Here is a 15,313-nt window from a genome sequence, read left to right as displayed (position 1 = left end):
CGATGGGTTAGACACTTGGAAGAGTCTAGATCAAATCACATTTCAGGATTTGTTTTGAACAGTGTTCAGCAGCAGTCAGTTATGCATGTGGACTGATGGTCCTGCCTGAGTTGTTACGTTGGCCTTGGCTTACTTTTTGAAATGAAAAGCATATTAGGTTACTGGCCAGCCAAACATAGAAAGTTACTCTGGTAACAGTACTAAGGATCCTGTGTAAAACCACGTGGACTGCTTGCTTTACTATCTGAGAATGCATTCAAGACTTGCCAATTCTTTTTCTACCGATATTGCTCATCTTTACTAGTTTTTGTTGTCTGTGCTTCTGACCTACCTGTCTATTACTCAGGCAGGCAGCAGGAGTCCATAAATATAGCTGAGATATTTTCCATATTCTTCAAAATATATTAAAAACAAATTGCAAATTGAAGTGACAACTGCATGCTCATCCCATGACTGTGCTGCTGCTTTTCAATATGGGTATATAAGACTATCATCTAGTTCTGAAACCAAGGTTCCTGAATATAAATTGCTTACTAATCCCTGAGATTTTTGTATGTTTATTCTTATCTGCTCTTGTTCTGAATCTCCCAAACAAGCATGTTTTCGTAGCTTCCTTTGAAAGGTTAATATACTATGTACTAAAACTGGTCTCAGAAAGTTTTTCCTTCTATTCAGTCTACCTTTTCATGTTCTTAATTAACTGCTCTTTTTCTAGTTATGCTTACTGGTGTTACTATGAGCCCTCTTCCATTAGTGTTTATGCCATCAAATGTTTGCACGCTCTTACTCTCTTCTATTCATTCCTGATTAGCTGAAGGTTAAATCTTCCCTCAAGTCTTTCCAGCCACATAATCACTTTATTACTCTTTGATCTTTTTTTCTGCATGATAAAATTTAATTTGCATATTTGGTTGCATGATTGTCTTGCAAACTTGTACCGGGTCTCTCTCTTTTTTTTTGTTTTTGTTTTTTGTTTGTTTGTTTGTTTTCAAGAGATACTGATTTAAACATTGGTGTTTGCTGTGTTTTAAACAGAGGTTCTTTGGTTTAGATTTCTTCCAATGCAGAGACTTATCTCCAAAAGTTTGTGTATTTATTTTATGATGTAAAATAATTAAATTCTAGGCTTCAGGATAGAATATTCTCTACTCTGTCATTCCACCTATTTTTTTCAGGTGTGAAATATAAGCCTCTGCCATTAAATAAGTAGCTAATAGTGACTGCAGAATTATCAGTCAGTTGTTTGGCTAATCTAGTAGTGGCACTTTACTTTCTCAGGCGAGTAGGGATGTAGTGTGGTATAGATATCTTGAGTGAAGTATGTAATCTAAAAATTATTTCTGGTTGCTTCTGTCACAACACTGCTAGGCTGACATCTCTTTCCCTCCCCTCCCCCCAACTTAAAATACCTTAACACTTAAATCCTTAAGTGTTTTTTCTTTTGTACAACTTTATTTTAGAATCTCAAAACCATGCAGTTCTTGTTTCTCCTTTAGCAAGTAAAACTGCCCCACTTTATTCTAAACTTTAAGTGAGTAGTCTTTTTAGTATCCTCAGTAACTTATTTTGGGATGGTGTGCTTTCAGTTTTGTACACTGATTTTCTTAATACAAAATTCAGCAGTATTAATGAGAGATTTCCTGAAATTTGAAATTAAAGTATAGCTAAATTTGATAAGATATTTAAGCTGCAATGGTTCTTTTCTGCAGCATCTGGATCTTCAGTCTGTCTCTCTTTAGCAAAGTTTCTTCATGTGTATATAAGCAAAATTTTATTTCATCATATGTAAAGATAAACCAGTGCAGTGTTTTCTTATTTTTGTTGCATTTTTTGGTTTACAAATAAGTGTATTGGCATTATGAAATATATTTGCAGTATTGCAGAATACTAGAACTCAATAGTTAAAATACTCAAAGAACCTTAAACCTTCCCAATGGCACTCAGGCAAAACCCTGTGCAAATAGATAAGCTTGGGCCTGAGGGTCAACAAACCCTTGCTTTGTCAGATCTGTTAAGTTAGCAAGTTGCAGAGAAGATTCACCTTTTGTTAAAAACTCAGTTTTGCTGTTTGCTTCATTCTCTTGAACGTAAATGTGAATTATGTGTAAATTGATAAATATGTGCCACCCCAGGCTTAAATATTTGTCAGAAAAGTCCTAACTGGAAGTCACTTACTGGAGGGTAGCAATTAATCTTGCTTGCAGAATAGAATGGCAAAGAGTCATTAAATATTTTGTATTATATTTCAACTGAAATGGGCTTTAGGCTTCAATCTCAATCCTGAGCAGATGTAAGTGTTCTTGAAGAATTAGAATTATTCCCTGAGATTAGCTAGGGGTAGGAATATTCCTGACAAGAAATGAGGTTAAATGGGCTGGTATGTTCTAAATTCCTGAAAACTTAGAATTGGAAATGCTTCTCATTTTAATTTATACTGAGACTAGAGTATCTGGCAGTATCCCAGTTCTCTTGTGATTTAGGCATTCAATGTTCTAGCAGGTTTGTAACTGAGAAATACTATGTCTGTGCTAGATGAAACAAGGGGAAATTGCTGCTAGATTTGACTCCCCCCACCCACCATTTTTTTCTTTAAAGAATATGAAAGTACTTTCCTTCAGCTGACTACAGGAGTCAACCTACCTTTACTAAAGCAGTAAGAGAGCTCCTAAATGTCTGGTTGTAGAAAGTAACTCTGTTTAGTATCATAAACTGGTGTGGCAATTGAGTATGCCTGCTGACCACAGCGTCCCAGTAAGAACTTGGGTGCCACCCCTTTCTTGCTTATCCAGTAAAACTGTTAGTGTTGCATTGGGGGCTCAGGATTTTCTTCTTCGCAACTCTACAAGCAACTGGCAGTGCAATTTGGAAGGCTGGAAGAGAGGAATGGAAGACCTTAAGCTGGCACGACTCTTGCAGCCTTAGTGTTGTGAAACTGCATCACACAGATATAAAACAGAAACATGCATGTATATATGTATATATTATGTATTTTTTTATATATGTGTGTGTGTATGTATATATAGAATGGAGTGTTTTGCATATGAAATGTTTCACAAAATTGTCTCCAAATACCCTTAGGTGGCACAATGGTATTTTACTGAATCAGCTGATGAAGAAAAAATTAAGATTGAATGTTCATTACTTCTTAAATAAATGTATTTTCTTACAATATCTGGCATGCTTTCTTTTCTAAAGGCTGTTTATTTTAGCTCTGTACTTGAAGTAATTGTTATTCTTTAAATGGAGAAACTGAAGTCATAGATGATATCCTCATACACACCTCTGTACCAATGAAAGAACTTACTGCTCTCAGCCCTTCATGGAAGCTCCCTAACTTTTTCCTAGTCAGATTCACTGTTTTTTACCTGCAGTAAGCTGTCAGAGCAAGTCATCTTGACAGATTCATGAGAAGAGGAATTGAAGTTTTGCCTGGCGCATGTGAATTTGGAGACAGTTTATCTGTAGCCTTATATAACTGCCGAGCCTGGGTTATTTCAGAATCACCAACATAAGTGTATGCAGTACAGCTTTTACAGAGGAAAATGTGTTGGCTGCAAAGAGATGTTGCCTGCTCTATGGGAAAAGTTGTGCTGTTGATAAAAAGGGTATTTGTGTTTTAAAAAAGAGGAAAAAACAGTAACCACAAAACCCCAAAAGATCAAACATTTGTGTCTTAGACTGAGCTTGGAAGTTTAGGAAAAAAATAGCTGATTCTTACAGGAATGAATGTGACTATTTTGTAGAAAGTAGGGTAAGGAGAACAGTTTGCTCTAAAGAATAATGGAAAAAATAAACAAACCTAAAAACTTTGATATCAGTGCTATATAGCAGGGATGCATGATTCAAATGAAGTTGTTTTTCATCATTGGGCTGTAACATCTTCCCCCCATCTGCCCTACAGTGCCCTCCAACTCCATGTTTTTACTGCAGCTGCCTTATCTCTAAGACGAGACCTTGCTGCTTTTCCTCTGCCTCTTTCCTTTGGGCTCCAGAGCTGTGGAGGCCCCGGGTTGTACCCTCATTGAAGTAGGTTATTGTGCTGTTTGCAAGCCTAGTCTTGCAGTAAGCAAGCTCAAGTAGTCAGCTGATGTTAAATCAGCTGAAGCTGATGGGGACACAGGACCCTCTGGAATGTGAGAACTCTCTTTATATGGCCCAACCACTCAGCAGATGATTTGTATCTGTGGTTGTCATGCTCTGCCTGGGGCAGCGGAGTTGCCTCTTTCCCTCACTCCCTGCTCACTTACACTGTGGTGAGCAAAGTGAGGCTGGAGAAACAGATTTTACCAGTATGGACACAAAAGACAAATTTTCTGGATTGCCTGTAGTGGAGGTTTCTTTTATATAGTGAATTCCAGCTATGCCAAATATGGTCATTTATCATATTGTTAATGGATCTGAATTCTACAAGGCCTAAAAATACTTCAGTGCTTTTGTTTTGACTTGCACTTTATTGACCTTACTGTGTGCTTCTTATCTTTAGATAGATGCCAAGCACTTGAAATACGTCAGTAAACCAGACCTGTGCGAATAATTCCTGATGGTCCTATATGTGCTTAGATGGAGGCTTTAGTGCTAAGCCTTTGAAGAATTGCTGCACATGCTCAGACTTGTTAGACCTTTGCTTCCAAATTTCTGAGAGTTCCTTCTCAATCAAATGTGTTTCAACCGGGAGCTGCTGAAGCAATGGTGTCTTCCTGTTGCAGTGGCAGGCTGCATGCCAGAATTGAGGGTTAGAAGGTTATTTCCCGTGCTCAGGGTGCTTGCTTTGTTGGTTCCCAGCATTAGGACAGGCAGAGTTGTAAATGAAGACCTAGCTGGGGCTTGGCCTTGGAGCTGCTGATCAAAGTGAAAGTGCCTAGAGTTGAGGAGAGAACATGGGTGCCAGGAGATATGGGATACCTAGAAACCTGCGGTAAAAATGCCACAGTTGGTGGTTGTGTGGTGTATGTGTTTGTTTTGTTTGTTTTTTGTTTTTTTAAATCACTGTGCATAGTACAGGTGATGGAAATGAGCAGCAAAATTGCTATGAAGGAGGAGAGACCGGGATTCCCCGTTCCCTGCCCTAGCACACCCTGGCAATTGGAATTTAAAAGCATATTAATCTACAGTTTAAATGACTTGACTCTTAGACACTATTTTCAAAGGTGATCTCAGCGTTCAGGAGCCTACGATTTCTTCCTGAAATCAAGGCTGGTGTCCTGTGGGAGAATATCTCACTACAGCCTCTACCAAAACCAGCCAGACTAAACTAAACCCCATGGAGCTCTACAGTTTTGTAGTTGCTTTTAGCATCCAAACAATTCAAGTTTATCTCTGCTGTGCTCTGTGGTGTAGTCACATTCTCTACTAGTCTTAAAAATAGAACTTAAGGAGCAGGTCAGAACAGTAAGTAATTATTCGTGGGTATTAGTATTCAGGGAAGAGTACTGTGAGAGATTGCTTGTGGCCATACCCCTTCCTGACTTTCCCTCGCTGGAATTTCTACAGTTGTTCAGGGGCCTCTTAAACTTGCCATAAGCAGGTGCACTGTGCTTTTGCAGTTCTGTATACAGCTTCCTGAGCTCGGCTGAGGTCCAGCAATAGATGAAGCAGCCTCTGCATCTCTTGAGGGGCTGAGGTTGGGTGGAGACTCGTAGAACATATCTAAAATGTATTTCTTTAAGCTGCTTTTTTCTTAGGCTTGTAACCACTTTGTTATATAACATCATGGTAGCTGAAATATTTGCCCAGTAAGTTGAAGGCCTTAAGTTAAATACCTTATTCTGCAAGAATTTGTTCCCAACGGTAAGAGTTCGAACACACCCCTCTGCTTAGCACTTTCTATTGGCTGGTTTTTGATGATTTGCAAATTCAGCATGTGGGATTTTTTGGATCATTTTTGAGATATTGATTCTCCTTGCACATTGTGCGAGGACTCTAGACTCCAAGTTTTGGCTTCTTCTCTGGGTACTGAAAATGCCTAAAATGAAGATCTACTTTATTGGCACCTAAATTCTACTAAATTGGCACCTAAGCTCCATAAAGCTTACTTCCTGCAAGCAAGGCTAGAACTTTTTTTTTTTAAGATTCATAGATCCCTTTAATTGCACGATTTGAACTGGAAACTAGTCATGGGCTTATATAACTCACAATTTTAGTGTGGTTCTGCATACTTATGTCCCTGCTTTCCCAGACCTTTTTTTCCTAAGTTGAGATATACTTATCTAAAATTCCCCTTGCTATTAATTCTGTTAGGAATGTGCTATAAATTTAGTATTGTAAGAGGCTAAGTCTACTGTTATTCCTGACTGTGAATTTTGCCTAATGATTGTATGCTTCAGCCATTTAAATGTGTTTGCAATGTAAGTGGTTCTTGAGCCTTATCCTTAATTTATGATAATCAGTCTATCCAAGGTTCTGGATACTTAAACTCTTTGATCGGTCTTTGCAAGATGAAGGCAAAAATCAGCACTCAAACTTATTTTTCATCATGTTCTGTCTTGCACATCTTTCCCAGCCAGCGTCACATGGACCACAGATTCCAAGTAAATGGGTGAAATTTAAAGCTGATTACTTTTGCAGACTGTTAATTTCTGTAATGCTTACTTTAAAAGTTACATGGTTTGGGGGCTTTTAATGTGCAGGTTCTGTTGACTCTTCCCAACCAAGAAGTTTAAATAAACTGAGTGTTACCAAATAGCTGAATTTGATTAAATTGCATAAAACAAGCAGAGCTTGTAATCTTGAAGCAAGAGCTTGTTCCTACGTCCTTCCTCTGTGTCCTCACTATACAAAGTTGTTTAAACAAAAACTCAAATTGATTGATTAGTTAATTAGGCCATGACACAGATGGCCTAAATTGTATCTTAGTAGTATTATTACTGAACTTTGAGAAGGTAAATGATGGGAGTTACTAATCTGTTGCATGGCCATCACTAGTTGATTGTAAGAAGATCTTTGTGCAATAATTGCATTATGTTCTTCTCTGGCACCTTTAATTAGGTTACTCTAGAGTGCTATGTAAATATTAATTTAAGCCTGATTCATTTCAGTTTGCACATAATGTCTGTGTTCACCAGATCAAATACTTGCATATACATAGCATGTATTATTCACATGTATGTGCACCAGAGTTGTATGTCATTCCGGTCTGAAAAGCAAGACCACAAAATTTTAAAAAGTGCCAAGGGAGAAAAAAAAAAATGCTACTCCTTTCTAAGGTGCCTGCAAGATGGAAAAAGTAATTGCTAGCCCAAGGGCAAGACAACAGTTAATGGCCATGGAAGAAGAATTGCTTCAGGTCCATTGTATTAACCAGAACTATATTCATCTCAAAATATTTTCCTTGACCTTTTGAAACCTGTTATTTCTTAGTGGGGTGCTTAGAGATGGCAGTTTAAAAGAGGGAAACAAATCAGGGTGTTATAATTCAATATACTTTGTGTATGTGATGAATGTTAAGATCATGTGTTCTTATCATTCATCAAAGCTTTTTCCTATTACATAATGCATCTGTGAAACTAATGATCTCTTTTTTTTCCCAAGTACTAAAATCTTATAATGCCCTCCTGTATCACTCCAACAATACTCTCCCCTAGAAATTGGCAGTATTTCCTTTTTAGTCTTTGATTTCCCTTTTTTTTAATGGTTCCTAGATTAATTTCAAGAACAGAAGTATAACTGCACAGTCTTGGGTTGAAAGAAATGCCACAGAGCTTTTGCATGTGTTCCTGTTCTCCTTTGGACCCATGCCAAAAGTTGGGCATATGACAATACTTGTTGTTATTAAGCTGTTCTCTGCACTTGCACAGTCCAGTTGTGATTATCATTCTTCAAAGCGGTGATAATAATAACTATCAATAAGCAATTGTTAACTCGGCATAAGAGACTGTCTGTAATCTAATGGGTAGATGCTTACACAGAGACGGATTTATATGTTTGGGAAAAAATGACAGATTTCTCAATTTATTTTTTTGTGTGTGTGTTTTTTTTTTTCTGGGAAGCAGAACTCTGGTACATCAGTATGAGAGCTATTTTTTTGTATGGCTTCTTATTAAGGTTGACAAATTCTTCCCGTTATGGAACATGCTTAGAGCTTTGTTGAACTGCAGTTGTGTCGACCAAAATTTTTTCTTTTTGGAGCTGAAAAGAATAAACTAGAAAAATATTTTGAATTTGATAAAAGTATTTATAAACAGTCTTCTCTGAATAGCTTTATTGCTTTGATCAAAAAATTGGACAGGGAAGTAACAGTTGTGTAACCACAGAAATGTATCCTTCTGCCTTGAGGGAAGTCTCAAAGATTTGCTAGAATTAACACTCCAATATCTGAAGACGACACTGTCCCTGACAATATCAGTCTTCATAGAGGTCCTTGCGTTTACTAGATATTTTGCTTTAGCTTAGAAAATTCTGCTGGTAACTTTCTCAGGCAAAAAAATACATTCATTTAAGGAGGGAAAAACTAAGACATCTTTTTTTGTAACTTGCTCTGAGGCTGCAGTGGAGCTGAATAGGGGAGCTGAGAGCACAGGGACACTCGTTCTCCTTTTTGTTTTCTTGGTGACCTTTCTGATGGTATGTCTGTAACGTAAAAATGAGAGTTCGTTGATTTGAAGGAAAGCAAGTCCGATAAGGCAAAAACTGGTAGGTGAAAGAGGTGTTGGTTTAGACAACGAGGCTGAGACCTGTGAGGAGGCGAGATGGGGAAGTTGAATAAGGGCCTAGAGGGAGAAAAGGATTAAACAAGGAGGCAGGTGCTACTAATATGAGACAGAGGAGGAGTCAGAGCCTGGGTGTGAATATGCATGGGTAGTAGGGCATGTTCAAGTAGCCAGGAGAAAGATGAAACAACTGTTAAGGTTGCAAAGTGAAGCACTCAGGTCATACTAGAGCTCAGTGAAGAGCACTCGTGAAAGGAAGTGAAGAAAGGTTGCTTATCTATTGCTTTGTGCATCTGGCTTACAATGTCGTCTTTAATTGCATGCTCACATATATATTTTCCATCAGACTCATTCTTTCACTGCTCAGCATGAAACTGCACGTTGCTTGATGAGGAGGAAACAAAATAATGGCTGCTCATTAAATTAGCACAGTCTGTTCTGTGTAATTTAGTTTTATTCTGGTTTGAAAACCTTCAAAGGGACAAACATTCTTTCTGGGACAGGTACATCTTTACAGTTTTCAAAATGTAACCGGTGATCCTGCCTTCAGCTATCATCATGGGACTATCTCTAATGTTTGCCTATCATTCAGATGTACATAAGCAGTAAATTCCTTTCTGTGTTTTGTAGCTACACAAAGCTACTGCCTCTTGCACAGTGCCCTGGAAGCTGATAAACTAGTTTTTTGGATTATGTTTGACTAGAACAGGCCTCAGTGCTGAAGGAGTGTCAGAGAAACTGTTTTCTACCCCATGTGAGTCATGTGGATAGTTTCCAGCTAGAACCTTTGGATTATTTGTGGCTTGGGTGAAGGTGCAACCTTACAAATAAGAACTGAAGATATTTTAGCCTTTAGTATCTCAAACTGATTTAACAGAGCATGAGTTTAAATGTTCCGATTGCCTCATTATCCAGGAAGTCTGTACATTTTACTAACCTTCATTTTTTTTCCCCCCTGAATTCATGTCTGTAGCTTTTATGAGCAAGTTTTGAGGTAGTAGGTGTGGGTATGACTCAACAGTAGATTTCTCACACTTGGATCTAGAATGGGGAAAAAAACAATATTCCACTGATTTGTTTTAATTTTCCTATTTATTTTTAAGCTACATTTTATTTTGAATTCTGTAGTGGTGGCATTAATGTGTAACACACAAGTGTCATGATGTGAGGCAGTGATCAGTGCCAAAATTTACTTGGAAGTTTGTGGAAGAACAAAATAATTCTTAAACTATCTTAGAGGGCCAAAATAGGTAAGCTCAATTAGAACAAATAGCATAGCATGTGAGAAACCTTGAGTGAACTGTTGATGACTTTTTTTTTTTTTTTTAACTGTCTATAGACATCATGGTTTCAGTTTTAACCAGACTTCTGTTTGGCTCTTTGATACTGCTGTCTTCTAAAATGCAGTATCTTCTTGAATTTAACAATGTCCTAATTATCATGGAAAATGAATTGCACTTTTTGCAGAGGAATTTTGATGCAATTATTAATAAAATACTCTGGAAGCTGTCTCTTACTTGTTTCTGTAATTATTCAGGTTGGGTTTTAAATACTTATCCTAACTCTCCTTGGGACATAGAATACCTAAACTAAAACAAAAAAGCGTTATTAAACTTAATAACCATGTGAGCTGCATCTGTGCTACAGCCATAATTATACATTGGTTGGTACAGACCTTTCAAAGGCTGTATTTAGGCTGAAGTAAACTTCAGACTGGTTCGTTTTGAAGTGAACTGTGCATCAAGGGGAGAGTTACCAAGTCACAGTAAGTGTCCTAAATGAGGATAAACCTATGAAGGTTTGTTAGTCAAAACAGTTTGGTTCTATTCTTTAATAACACTTCCAATAACTAATGTGATTAACTGGCTATCTCCTACTCTTTCAGCGTAGAGATTGGTGAGAGTGTGAGAGGAGAAGATGTGTATATCATCCAGAGTGGCTGTGGAGAAATAAATGACAACTTAATGGAACTACTCATCATGATCAATGCTTGCAAGATTGCATCATCCTCCAGAGTGACTGCAGTAATTCCATGTTTTCCATATGCCAGGCAAGATAAGAAAGACAAGGTAGGTAAGATGTATTTTATTATAAAAAGCATATTTTTTTTAAATCTTTTTTCAGCTTGTTCCCTTGAAGTTTTTGGAGATAAAGCATGTTTTCATAAACACTTAAAAGAGAATTAAGATTTTTTTTTAACATATTTATCTTTTTGTGTTCAAATGTTGAATTACATCATCTGTAAGTGAATGGAGACAATACATGATTTTTCACTTATTTTGATTTTTACAAGTAAGTATATGTTGTGTGTGGTATACTTCAGAGTACCTTGCTAGCAAACCTAACTTTGTGGAACTCTTTCTTGCTTTTGCTGACTTTATTTTTTTTATGTATATCAGGAGTATACACCCGTTTTACCATTTTTAATTAGTGTAATTGCACTGAATTAAATCCTTATACTGACATTTTATTTCAAAATTTATGAGAAGGACTTAGTAGAAGTGAAGGACAGGAATTGCCTGAGACAATTTGAAGTGCTAGAACCACTATGCAGGTGGTTTTTACCCTATGTGTTAAAACTGAGAGCCAAATGGAAGGAGCTGATTAAAACTGCAATACATTAACAGTAATGAATGAACACATTATTCCATTCTGTAGGGCAGATTCCAGAAAAGTACATTTGGAATAATCTATTTGTATTGATACAGACCAAAAAGTGTAGAAAAAAACCTAGATCACTTCTGTCCTTTTAGTGCTTTCTCTAAATTTGGGCTGCTACAGATGATAAATGCAACAGTTCTGCTAAATTGGTAACACAATAACTCCTTATTGGCAAGTGAGTTTGATTAAAAAATACAGAACAGAAAATTTTCTATTTCTAGTACATATATGCAAAAACCTTATGTTACATGAGCGTTACTTTTACCAAACCCACTTGAAAAGAACTGACAACAATAAATGTGACATAGCTTTTAATATTGTATTGCAATTGTTGTCTTTTTGCAAAATTGCCCCACTCTAGTACTTCCCATAAATTGACTGCCCCCTCCCTTGCACTTGGAGCATTGTGCAAACCATCCTCAAAGCCCTCTGAGTTTTTGGTTGTTTTTTCTCTTATTCTTTTGTATAAAATATAACAGGATTGATAAAGGATGTAGAATCTAAAAATAATAGAATATACTACAATTTATGCCATTATCAGCATGTGAGAACAAAACTGAATACACCCAAATTTTTATTTTAAAGAGTCTAGCCTCCATAACACAGTATTATTACGGAGACTTTCAAAAACTCAGTTCAGGGGTTAAATAGTAGCTCCATATCCTTTGCCTACATGTTCTGGAACTTCAGTTTGCTGTGTTTCTGTACTGAACAATGCTGTTTCTTGACTAGAGAGCTGAAAAGAGTTTTATGAAAAGAGCTTGAAAAGAGAGCAGTAAACATTTTGTTTAAAGCTAAGGAAAGCATTTTGCTCCTGAAGATGTTTTGATTTCCAAATTCCTATTTGAAGATTCTGCTGAACCACAATATAAGTTCTTGGTGTGGGAAAAGGATGAGTATGTCCCAAGTTTACTGTGCATCTAGGGAATGCCTTATCAAGTGTACCAAAAATCAAGATGGTAAGCTTCCAAGAGACACTTGGAACCTGTAGGGTGGTGGCCCAGCATGTTGCCCAGGAGCATTTTTGTCTTTTGGAAATGCCATCTGAAGATAGATAGCACGGGAAAGTAACTAAGACACTGACTTAGAGCATTGTTCTAGACTTTTCTTTGGGTGCTGCTGTGTTCTGCAATTCTAGGCAAGCCATTTTATTCTTTTTTTTCTTTTAACCTCTGTTTTGAAATTGTGAAAATGTTTGCCATCTTTGGAAAATAACCTTGGTATTTGACCTCCGTGTTGCAAAATAAACTATAGTGTCGCTGTTGACATTGGGCAGCTCTTTGACAGGAAGATCCTTCCTCTCACTATTTGATTGCATCACATCATTTGGTCTTTGACCCATGTTGAATGCGTAAGATTTGTGTGCTGCCTGAAATGTCAGAAAAGTGCCAGCCATTTTCTTACTATGAATGTGTGCAGATTTTCTTTCTGCTGAAAGATCTTGCTGCAGTTGCTTGAATATGAAGTGAAGCAGCATAATCTGCTGTTTACTAGTAAAATTTAAGTTGTTGACTTTCAGCCCATTTAGTTCTTCGTAGATGAGTCCTTGCTGCTGGAGATGTCACCTTCTTCATGCCTCTATTGCAGTAATAATCATTGAAAACAGTGAAAGTGTTCTTGATTTAAGTAAAAGGGGCTTTCTGGAAAACATCATATTCTGAATAAGCCCTATGTAATCTACTCTGGGCATTTTAGCATTAAACCTAGACTAGCTTTAAGTGAGTTAGCTTTGGCTATTAGCAACAGTTCTAGCAGGACAATATACAGATCCATGCAAGCTGTTCTCCGAATTATAAAGGCAGGGAAACAGAGGTTTAAAAAGAAAAAAAAAAAAAAAAACTTGCCAAGAATCCTCGGAAAGCTGGTAAATTGACTTGGGCATAATCAAGTGCTGTCATAAGCTAGAATAATTCTGATACACAAGCTAGCTAATTTAAAATTAGCTGCAGTATCTGTGCTTTGGCTACATTTGCAAGTTTATGCATCCTCTAATTATGCTTACCTTCAAAGCCTTGGGCAAGATACGTTTATGTAGGATACTGTAGAGATGTCTTTGAGATAAGTTAGAAGTATAGTGACAGGTGAGGTTTGGTGTTCCACAGCTTATGTAACTTTGTTTTTTTGATTTGTAGAAGGGGGCCGTGGAGCGTTGGGTAGGTATCCTTTTTTTTTTTTTTTAATTTAATTTTTTTTTAATCTAACAGTAAGTATTTCCATTAAGATGGCCTTAAAAGGTGAGACTTACTGGGTTACATCATATGTAACTGGGAACACTTTCAGTTTCACTTCTAGATTTCAGTTGTTTTTTACCTAGGCTGTGACAGTAATCCTGTGGAATAATTTGCTAATAGAAAACTCCTTGATTTTAGTTGAAAATTTATTTGGACGGTCAAGACAATGGCTGTCAATTTCTGAGGCTTCAAAGCATATCTCATTTTCAAAATGATGAATTTAGGTAATAAATTAGTGAATATTCAGTATCAATAAACGTCACAACTGGCTTTCTTGGAAGTGAAAGTTCTAGTCAAATGTTTGTGGTTTCTTGGATAATTTTTTCTTTTGATTCAGTATGCATGTGATGCATTTTGAGCAAAACAATATAATAAGATGAATAAAGGCATTCCCACCTTTTGCTTTCAGCTACGTATCCTTTGCATAGTTGTTCTTATGAGGTCGTTTTTATTAGCTTTGTGGATTCCTTCCCTGACCCTAGTAATTTTAAGAATTGCTAATAACTTTGTAACACATCATAAAGCAAGAAATCTTTATATAATTGCTGCTATAAGTGAGCAGGGAATTTGTTTAGGAACTAAAAACCTCAGTGATTACTCCAACTTAGTTTCTGTACATAATCTAAAGTTGTATTTCACACTAATAATTCTAAATAATCTCAAATTGTGACAAAGAATGGAAAAATGAATATAGTGAATCTTCTTGCATTCTTGCCTCTCTGATAAGCAAACATCACAAAGTCAAAGAGAACCTTCAGTTCTTGTCTACCTTTGTCATCTGAGTGTCTCAATTTGAGGCCAGATTGAGGTTTTTTTGAAGTTTATTTTAAAAATCAACTTGGATTATGCTGTAGCATAAAACTTTTCTCACTTTCTTTGTAAGCAATCAAATCTTAAATCTTTTTTGAATATGATTATTTATTTTAATGCGCAATTTTGTGTAGAGGAAACTCAGATAGCTGAAAACTTCATTTGTCTTAATCTCCTATTAGCCTATTCTTGAGAAACAGGTATAGGTGTTTGGCTATCTTTCCTTCCAAGACCCTCTGTCCACCAGCATGTAGGCAATCTGTGATGTGCATGTCTACTAAAACAAGTTACCTAGTGGTAAAACCTTCAAGTTTTTCCTTCTGGGAAGTCAGCCTCCAAGGCCAGCAACTGAAAGAAGTATCAACTGGTAATGTATACATTAGTACTTGATGCAGGAAAGGTGGTTTTTTTGTTGTTTTTTTGTTTGTTTTTTGTGATGGTGATACTCATGATACGGAGGCATGAGACAAGCTAACTGGTATTTTTGTTGAACAGAAATGGAAAAAAGAAAAAAAAAACAGTGAATTTCATTAGGCCAGAGGGAGTGAAAATACAAACCACATTCTGGGAAGAATCTTATTTGCCATGACAGCAAGGCTGAACTTGGTCCTGCTTTCTACCAGAATTGGTTGTCTTGGTTAGCAGTCTTATTCCCTCACCCCTTCCATTTTGGCTTCCTCAGCTGGCTGCTGTGGGTTCAGACAGGTATCAGTGTGCAGCCCAAGAGAAGTGGTGGAAGTGTATAGGCTGGAGGCAAGAAATGGGGCAAGAAGGTGGGCAAACCTCTGCCTTCAGCAGCATTTGTTAGTTTAGCTTGACTAACATCAAATCAGATCTTCGCAAACTACTGATGAAAAAACATGATGGTAAAGTCCATAGATTAGGAACTAAATCTTTGTTTTGCTGGATGTTACCAGAGACTTGAGCATGTCTTGAAGCCTAGCCCAGTCTGATTTGGACTGCTAA

General features: G+C 37.0%; 1 protein-coding gene across 3 annotated transcripts in view; it reads left to right on the top strand.

Annotated features, from left to right (window-relative positions):
• PRPS2 (phosphoribosyl pyrophosphate synthetase 2) overlaps positions 1-15,313 on the top strand; it is a 28,197-nt gene that overhangs the window by 1,497 nt on the left and 11,387 nt on the right. For 2 of the 3 annotated variants that reach the window (XM_026117296.2, XM_026117278.2), the window contains exons 2-3: positions 10,531-10,714; positions 13,439-13,459. In XM_026117296.2, coding sequence (XP_025973081.1) covers positions 10,531-10,714; positions 13,439-13,459 — 205 coding nt within the window. The remainder of the gene's footprint in view (positions 1-10,530; positions 10,715-13,438; positions 13,460-15,313) is intronic. The other variant, XM_026117287.2, reaches the window with a different exon arrangement.

Source organism: Dromaius novaehollandiae, chromosome 1, assembly GCF_036370855.1.
Source record: "Dromaius novaehollandiae isolate bDroNov1 chromosome 1, bDroNov1.hap1, whole genome shotgun sequence".
NCBI lineage: Eukaryota > Metazoa > Chordata > Aves > Casuariiformes > Dromaiidae > Dromaius > Dromaius novaehollandiae.
This window is presented reverse-complemented; position numbering and strand designations above follow the sequence as displayed.